Source organism: Purpureocillium takamizusanense, chromosome 2 (assembly GCF_022605165.1).
Source record: "Purpureocillium takamizusanense chromosome 2, complete sequence".
NCBI lineage: Eukaryota > Fungi > Ascomycota > Sordariomycetes > Hypocreales > Ophiocordycipitaceae > Purpureocillium > Purpureocillium takamizusanense.
Window position 1 is genome coordinate 3527579 of NC_063069.1, and position 9130 is coordinate 3536708.

Sequence of the window (9130 nt, forward strand, 5' to 3'; positions counted from 1 at the left end):
GCTGTGGCTCAGCGGCTTCAGCAGCAAGCAGCCAATGTGAACGAATGGGCATCTTAGCCGCACCTGGACACACACAGCCCGGTCAAGACGCTGCGACGCCCGGCATGGCGTCGGATGTCCAGCAACGGCTCATGAGTGGCGTTTGACATTTCCTATTGTTGCTGACACTAGCGTCGTTGTGTAAGCGTTGCTTCCCGTTATGGACAGAGCAGAGTCATGGTGCATCTCCAAATAGGCGGCACTAGCCACTTGGGGCGTCCTTTGAGAGAATGCATAGCCACGCCGGGCTGGTCCTGGTGGCTGACATGAGGCTAATGGGCCTGTGGCTCCGTTGCTGGAGATACCTGGCGTGTTGTTGCGATGCACTCATCTGACATGACATGACCACTGTACTTAGTGCTGATCTCAGACACAAGTCACCATCCACAGTGTCGAGACCAAGGCGTGCTTGAAAGAGGGTATACTATACTTTGCATCTCTCAACCCCATAACCTTGAGGGTTCCGCCCTATCAATATCACTGTAATACGAAGAGTCATCGCCCCCAATGATACTAACATGGTCAAAGGTCACATGTACGCTCGCAATATCAGGCACCTTCTCGATCTCCACCCTCGGGACCTCGTCCAGGAAGACCACCTCGTCTTCCGAAGTCGACGACCTGTCCAATGTCGGCGTATCACCAAACGTGGATGCCCTTTCCAGGGCCGACATATTATCTGACAGCGAAGCTTTGCGCAAGGTCGACATGCCGTCTGAGAGTGATGACCTTCCCAAAACTGGTGACTCATCCCCTGGCGTCATCTTGTCATTCGTGATTGGCGTAGTGGCAATTGCCGTTGTAGTCTCCTTGGTCCTGGCATACCATTCTGCGCCAGCCGCTCCTCGGAAGTAGCCATGGCGGTCATAGATTGATCGTGCGCGGATGTAGGGGTCCAGTGCCCAGTAGTTTGCCGTCAACTTATCGGCCAATGCGTCTCGTTTACCGCAGATCTCCCGCGACTTGTCGCTATGTTGGGCACTCATGACCCATTCTTGCGTTAAGTCTTCGAATCGTTGGGCTAGGACTTGTCGCTCCTGGAACAATCGATCACGCGTCTCGGTGTCTAGCATCTGGATGTTTTCGTCGGGTAGCGGCTCCTCGTACTCGTACTCCCAGTCTTCGTTCCCGCCGAGCTCCTTTAGTAGTTGATCAGGCGCGATGTATTTGAGCAGCCCTCGCTTGCCGCGAGTGAAATGGACCTTGGAGGCTACTGCCGGGTCCAGCCAGAAGCGGACTACCTTCCACAATGCTGCAAGGGAGATTGTTAATGATTTGGCCAGAGCGACGCCCAAGGGCGGTTTTGCGTATAACTTACTCTTGAATCCTATAGGGGCATTGTGTATGAGAAGGAGCCCAAGCGACTCTGGATAGTTGTTTTGGACGCAGTTGATGATGAACTTGAGAGGGGACAGGTCGATATTCGATGTGACAAACCCGCCCATGTCAATGAGGATTGTCTGTCGCGATGATGAGCAGCCAGTCTATAAGTGAGGTAACTCGTTCAGGGTTCTGCGACTTACTCCTGTTTCAATCGGCGCCCGTAAAGACAAGCGAGCCAGCTCCAGGAGATATACCGTGTATCTCTCCAGGCTTTGGTAGCACTGGTCAGACGCCCTGTGTTTTCGCAGCCGGATGTAGCTAATGGGTCGTCCCGCCTTGTCCGTCCCGTGAATGAAGGCCTTGCCGCTCCTGATCTGGTCCATAAAGTCCGTGCTGACGGTCCTGGCCAGTCCGAAGCCGTTCTTCTCGTCTTCTGCGGCCCCCGCCTCGCCTCGCTTCATGATGTCGTCGTCCACGGCCGCCTCCATGGCCCGCCAGTAAATGGCCTTGCCCATCATCTTGGTGGCCTGGATGAGGTCCCAGTTGCAGGCGCGCAGGAAGCGAAGGCCCAGGGCGTCCGGGTGCTCGCACTTGACCATGCGCATGACGATGAGGTGGTACATTTCCGGCGTCCAGTGGTCCAGGGCGTCGACGGCCTGTCTGGCCAACTTTTGTATGTCGTGCTCGTCCGTGGGGAGCAGCGAGAGCAGTTCCAGGACGAGTCCCGGGTACTTTTCGTGGGTGGCGCTGGGCCGTCCCTCGCCCTTGGGCAAGGACGATGACTTCTTGGCCAAGGGCACATACTTTTCTTCAAGGGACTTTGCGTCGCTGGGCTCCGCGTCGGCCTCGCAGATTTCGACGAATTTGATGCCGATGGCCCACAGAGCGCGCAGCTTTGCCTCTTGGGCGTCCGTCAAGTTGCCCAGGTATCCAGTTGGGGTCCTCTGGCCCATCGCCCTCGGCGACGGACCTGTCCATGACAGGCGGGGGTTGAGGAGCGAGTGCCGCCTCTGAATCTTGTTCTGAGATTGCATCTTCGGTTACTGCTGGATTTATTGATTCGATCCAGGTCTGCAGAATGTCAATATGGAGGAGGAACGGCCGCCGGGCAGGGCAGGCAGGCGATCGGGATTAGACGCATTGGGGAGAGATATGTTGAAGAAGCTCCTGCCTCCTCCACGTGAATTAATGACACGGCCCCGAGCGAGCGCCGCACCACCGCAAGCTCTGCCGAGGCTTAAACTCTCACCTAGCCCACGGACACTTTGTTGGAGGCGGCTCGGTTCCTCCCACGACGCCATCGTGCAGAGACTAAGGCGCGTTAGTCTGTAATGGCCGGTGCGGGGAAAGTGTGGGATGGTGTGCCCGGAGTCGCGATTGGACGCACCTTGGCAGCCCCGTGGGTAAGGGTGGCATGGCGAAGATGCGGGGATGAAGCCGAGACAGCTGAGCTGTGGTGGATCGACGGAGCGCACATGCACCGGAAGACAATAAGTCGGTGGTGGCAAGCACTGGCTGCGAGTCACGACCTGTCAGTGAGGCGCTTTGACGATCCCGCGCCGGTAATAAGAGTGCCTCCGTCTCCGCGTTGCTCATACTTTGTACGTTGATTGTCTATTGATTGCTCTATTATGTATGTATGTACTCTGCTTGTTCGCTTCTCCCATCACAAGCATGCATGGGCAGGAGTCTGTGGACAACCCAAAGTATACTGTCCTCTGACATGGTACGCAAATGCCGCTGACAATATGTACTTCGTACATGCCGTCTAAATTAAATGTACTTGAAAAGTAGCCCAAAGCCAAATGACCACTTCCGAACGCGGACTGTGTAGATGAAAAAGTACACCAAACTGCAATCAACTGTCAGCACATGCTCGTGATTCACAAGTTTGGGGTTCAGATTGTGTACTTACGCCCAGTTCGACACACAGAAAGCAAGGAAGATGCCAAAGTCGCGCCACTTCTCGCTGGTCTTGATGCTCAGTGCGTCCAGATACTCCGTGCCGTTGGCATAGGGGCAGTAGCTGCAGGATCCCGTGGCGTCCGGGTCGACCAGGTAGCCGGCGCCAGCCTTCTCAACGAAACTTCGAGCGAACTCCATGCACGTCTGGCCGGAGGGAATGTTAAAGTGCGCGGCTTCGTTCTGCGCGCACCGGACCACCTGCCGCGGAAGCGTGGCTGCCAGGACGCCACTGATCCAGTACGTGCTGGGGTTGATGTAGTACAGCTGCAACGTCAATTGTTAGTATCATTCCGTGCGGTTAAAGCGAAGAATATGGCGGAACACGTACCCAGTATTTCCAAAACACATTCAGCTGCGCATATGGAACAACGACGCCGTTGAACAGCGAAAACATGACCAGGAAGAAGGGCAAGACGTTGCTGATGACCGTAAAGCTCGGGGCGAATGCGCAGATCCACTGGCCCCAGCTGGACTGGAACAGGAAGAAGAGCATCGTCATCAGGAACACGTAACCAGAGGTTGACGAGTCGGTCGGGAGGCCAGTCGGCCAGTACCAGAGGACCCAGTACAGCACACCCGCGATGAGTGAGCCAGGGATCTCCGCGACAATAGACGCAGTACAGAAAGCAACCCAGCCGTACAGACGACTCGGCCCCTCTCTGGCTTCCCAGATCGCTCTGTCCATGTAGAACTTGGGCAAGATGGCGTTGAGGACCGTCGGCGGGATGAGCAAGATGAGGAACGACGTGAACATGCGGCTCTGCATGTCGTTGACGGTATCGCCAAGCTTCCAAAAGGTGAAGCCGTTGAAGATGCCGACGATGACGGCTGTAAACAGCTTGCCGTAGATGTAACTCGGGGCCCTCCACTGGTTGAGGAACATGCGTTTGGTCAGCAGCAGAATCTGCTGAGACACCGGAGCGGCAAACTCGTGCTGGAGGATGTCCTTGTTTTCAGGCACCACGCTTCGCTCTGCCTTGATGCGCTGGATCTCCTGATGGAGGGCCTTGTTCTCGTCCGAAATACGCCACTGCTCGTTCCAGTGCTCCCGCGCCGAGGCAGACGTCTCGATGAGGAACTCGGCGACGTTCTTGCCCTCGGGACAGTTTGCGCCTCGGGCCGCAAAGTAGTCGACGACTGCGCGACCATTCTGCCCCACGGGTCCGAAGTAGAATGTGTTGCCGCCGGGGTTAAGCGCCAAGATGTGATCGAAGAGCTCAATGAGTTCGGATGATGGTTGATGGATGGTGCAGATAATCGCTTGGCCGGCCGCGCAAAGCTTCCGCAAGAATCGCACAATCGAGTAAGCGGACTGTGAGTCGAGGCCGCTCGTCGGCTCGTCAAGGAACAGCAGAAGGGACGGCTTCGCGGCAAGTTCCACGCCTATCGTCAGTCTCTTCTTCGGCTCCACTCCCAAAGACCCGACAATGGCGTCGGCGATGTCACCAAGCTCAAGAAGGTCAATGACCTTGTCCACATACTCTAGCTTCTCCTCTCGAGGCACCTCGCGGCCTTGCCTGAGGAGCGCGGAGAACTCGAGGGCTTCACGCACGGTTGCGCTGCCCTCGTGCAGGTCCATTTGCTCGACGAAGCCAGTTCTTCGCTGGAAATCAGGCTGTAGCCCCTTGCCGTCGACCAGCATCTCGCCCTGCACAACACCAACCGACTGTCGCTGCGACAAGGTGTTGAGGAGCGTCGTTTTGCCCGCGCCACTCGCTCCCATCAAGGCAACGAGAACACCGGGCTTGGCGTAACCATGGACGTCGTTGAGCAGCTTCTTGGGGCCCTGCGCCGTCGGGACGGTGTAGTTGAGGTTCTCCCAGGTGAAGACCTGCTCGCTCCTCGTAAGCTGCTCCAATACTTCGTCTTGCGTTCGCTGGCGTTCCATGGCGGCATCCGAAGCTCGACGGCCGGCTTCCTCCACGTCGGCCTTGCCGGCGCGCGACTTGGTCTTTTTGTTGGAAGACTTGAAGACGAGCGCGCCAGCCCCTGAGCTGGCAAACGACAACATCTCACTAGCGCCAACCGTGATGAGGATGTATAGAACCGTGAATGCAATGACAACGCCAAAGTTCCGCCACAAGTTCGACCGGCTGTAGTTGAACTGCTCGCTGATATATCGCGCGCCCGGTACCGTTGGGTTTCCAGGCTGCGACCCGGCAATGGCACATCCTTGATATTGGGGATCAATGCCAGGGATCTGAGGCACAAGCTGATTGGGGGCGCACTGCATGTCGCGACCCGAGAATTCGTTTGTCAAGACCGCCTCAAAGGCGTAGCTGATCGGATTAATGTAGTAGAGCCAACCAAACCAAATCTTTTGGTCGAGCAAGATCGGCTTCGCAATAGTATATCCAGTGTAGACAATCAGCAAATTGAGAGCAATGCCCGAGAAGCGGATGGCGTCGTCCATGGTCGGCGACAACGCCGCAAACATACGGTACAGAGCCGTGACACAGATGGTGATGACGTAGACGAACAGCATGTAGATGAAGAACTTGCCCGCTTCAAGATCAAGGTTCGTCATGAAGTACATGATGATACCAAAAATGATAACTTGGGCGAGAAGCATAGGAAAGTCTGCCAGCACACGGGCCAAGTTGACGGCCGAGGGTCGGTAAAAGGCAAACTCCTTATGTCGTAGGATGACTGAACGCCCCGCAACAGCCTTGGCCAGTTCAGACAATTGCAGCCACCCAAGGAACAGGATAGAGAAGAATGCCACGCCACCGCGCAAGAAGGCGCCTTGGGTGTTGGTCGGGGTATTGTAGAACAGGGAGCCTACGATGAGACCGTTGCTGATGATGATGAAGAACTTGGTGTAGAGCGACGTCTTGTCGCCCCAAATGAGCCAAAACTCGCGTCGGGTGCACTGAAGAACTTGTTTCCAGAAGGAGACGGTGTAATTCGATCCGTTCATCACAGTCCTGGACTTGGAGTCGTGAACCGAGTCGCGGAACGTCTGTGCATCGGCGTGGCCCGTATGGCTGAGATGCTGCTCATAGTCCTGGACATCGTCCAACACCGCTTGGTAGGCGGCGCTCTGTCGGAAGGCCTTTTCGAGTTCCTCGGGCGTCTTGGGGCACTTGGCCTCGTAGCCATCCCGGAACATGCGGGCGTTGACGTCGCAGACTGAGGTCAAGAAGTCGGCCGTGGTTTGTCGCGAAGGGCAGAAGAAGCCCAGGTCGACGAAATACTGCTTGGCCTTGTTGGCAGGTCCTTGGTAAAGCATGCGCCCATCCTCGATAACAAGAACCTTGTCCATGAGGTCGTAGATTCCTTCACCCGCCTGATATAGCGTCGTCAGGGTCGTGCGATCCGACACATCGGTCATGATGCGAAGCGACTTGGCGTAGTCAAGGGCCGTGGATGCGTCCAGGCCACGGGTCGAGTTATCCCAGCAAGTCACGGTGCTCTTCGTCGCCAGTGTCTCGGCAATGCTGACGCGCTTACGCTCGCCTCCCGATACGCCGCGGGTGTATTCGTCTCCAACCTGTGTGTTCTTGGTGTGCGGCATCGCGAACATCTTGAGGAACGAGTTGACAATCAGGTCCACGTTGCCGCGATCGCGTTTCTTCGTTTTGGTTGAGAGGGCAAAGTCGAGCGTCTGGCCGACAGTGAGGGCAGGGAGATGACGGTCGTCCTCGGCATTGTACACGACCTCGCCGCGGAACCTCTTGTCCATCTTGCCGGCGGGGATTCCGCCATACAACACCTCGCCGTCGACGGACAGGAACGAGGCGCGATTGTTGGCGATGGCTCGGAGAAACGTGCTGCAGCCGGCGCCAGGTCGACCCAGGACCAACATCATCTCTCCCGGTCGTATCACGCCGGTGAAGTCGCGAATCAGGTCTCGGGTCGGGCTGTTGTCCGCCATCCGGAACAGGGGAACCCAAGTCGACAGAAACCGGGCGAGGTCGGGACCAAAGGTTCCTGCGATGGCTTGGGGAAGGGTTCGAACGGTGGCTACACTGCTCCCAACGCCTTTCACCGTGAGGTTCTTGAAGACGACGCCGACCTTCTTGGTCGACTCGCCGGTACTGGGATCGCGCTTTTCAAGATGCCCGTCGCGCATGAAGCGCTCGAGATGGAAATCATCGTCCCTGAGTGTCCTGGAGCTTTCTGCTTCATCATCGACTCCAGCACCTTGCCCCTTCTCGACGTCGGTTTCGTCTGCTCCCCGGCCATGGGCGTGCTTAGTTGGGCCCTCGTGCCCTCTCGTCGATTTCCTTCTGCTTTCCGGTCGAGTCGTACTCCGTCTCGTCAGCTCTCGCTGGAGCTCGTCGAACTCATGCCTTGCCTCTCGCTCGTCGACGGGGCCATCTTCGTGTGTGTCGCCCCAATATCCGTCGTTTGGGTCGCTCCCGGTGACAGGCATATCCTTCGAGTCGCTTGTCGATGCCATGTCGACAGTCTCGGAGGGCCTGAGCAACGATAGCGGGCGCAGAACTAGGGAAAATAGAAAACCGGTATCTACATGAAGTAACAAGCAAGCGCAGCAGCTACGGCTTTATAAAGGTAGCGGACGAAGAAAACACACAACTACGAGCTGCGGAGCACAAAACATTGGTCCCATGCGGAAGCCAGACGCCTTCATTGGACGCATCGGAAGCAACAAGGGGTCGTTGTTGCCATTTTCTGACTGCCGTGACGGCACCGGCGGCAGCACGAGCCCACTAGGGGTTGCTCCGGCGCGTTGGAATCACTATGATGGAGATTAGATACGTATCTCCGACAGCTGGGGGTTGCAACTGCAGCGGACTTTATTTTGACCTTGCGGCTTGGCGCAGGTGAGCACTGAGGATCCCTTTCTCTTGTGCCCGCAAAGGCTCCGTATGGCGGAGAACTGGGGGGGCCTAAACCCACGATTCCCTGATTAATAATGATACACCAGGCACTTGCCGGTCCACTGTCAAGGAATGCTGCTTGCTGCTTCGTTGAAATGTTGCCGGGCCCACGATAAGAGCTTTGTTTTTTTAACGGGTCCGGCCGCCGCTTATGCGCTACGTCATGACTCGGCCGGGACGTGTTCGCCACGGAGTTATGACTAAATTACGGCCACTTACTTCTGTGCTGTGCTGTGCTGCTGCGGCCCCAGCCAAAACCGCCCAAGCGCGCCCCTTCTCGGTTTCGGTGTCTGGTGCCGCAGGGGGTTTGCCAGTGTTACTACGAACTAAGCTTCTGACCATTATTTGTCAGGAGTTGCGGACTGACGCCATGCCCTGGGCGGATTTGCAGTACGTATCTACAGCTATCAAGTTACTACGGAGTACAACTAACTCACATGTCCTACTGCGGCACGGAAAGTCTCCGCGACGGAGGGTTTTTTTTTTAACAAACGCTCCCAGCCTTTGGCGGATTGTTGACGGGGTAGCTTGCTGACGACGAGTGTAGTCTTTTCGACTCATAATGAGCCCGCAGGGGCCCCGCGGACTGCCACGGCGCATGTGCTTACATCCATCCCCCCCAGACCCCTGCAAATCTCCAAACCGTTGCGAACAGAGCCTTGAATCCAGGTGGATCTTGCTGAAGCGCCTGCCACGGTTTGCGAATCACGTCTTTATGTTGGCCGAGACGACTAATAAACCAGCCCGGTTAGGCGATTGCCTGGCCGCGTTCCTCTCCCGCAGCGGAGACCTGAGACAACAAAAGTGGCTTTGGCTTTCACGATGGAGTCGGTGAACCCATCTGTGTCGACATACCCTGGACCTTGCTCCTTTCATATGCGATCTTCGAGACGCATATACAGCTGCATCGACGACGTTGATACGTGGATGATTGAGTCGCTCCTGTACACCCAAAT

At 56.5% G+C, this 9130-nt stretch overlaps 2 protein-coding genes across 2 annotated transcripts; both read right to left on the reverse strand.

The window, feature by feature from the left end:
* Positions 1-479: 479 nt before the first annotated feature.
* On the reverse strand, positions 480-2396 carry CSR1_1 (phosphatidylinositol transfer protein csr1; the record flags this gene model as incomplete). The annotated part of the gene is made up of 3 exons (XM_047983937.1): positions 480-1291; positions 1358-1499; positions 1563-2396. The coding sequence occupies 3 exons, from the start codon at positions 2394-2396 to the stop codon at positions 480-482; spliced, it is 1788 nt and encodes a 595-aa protein (XP_047839909.1).
* A 563-nt stretch (positions 2397-2959) lies between these two features.
* SNQ2_1 (ATP-binding cassette transporter snq2) lies at positions 2960-7896 on the reverse strand. The gene is made up of 3 exons (XM_047983938.1): positions 3656-7896; positions 3278-3591; positions 2960-3214 (listed from the first exon to the last, which is right to left on the reverse strand). The coding sequence occupies exons 1-3, from the start codon at positions 7730-7732 to the stop codon at positions 3136-3138; spliced, it is 4470 nt and encodes a 1489-aa protein (XP_047839910.1). The 5' UTR covers positions 7733-7896; the 3' UTR covers positions 2960-3135.
* Positions 7897-9130: the final 1234 nt, after the last annotated feature.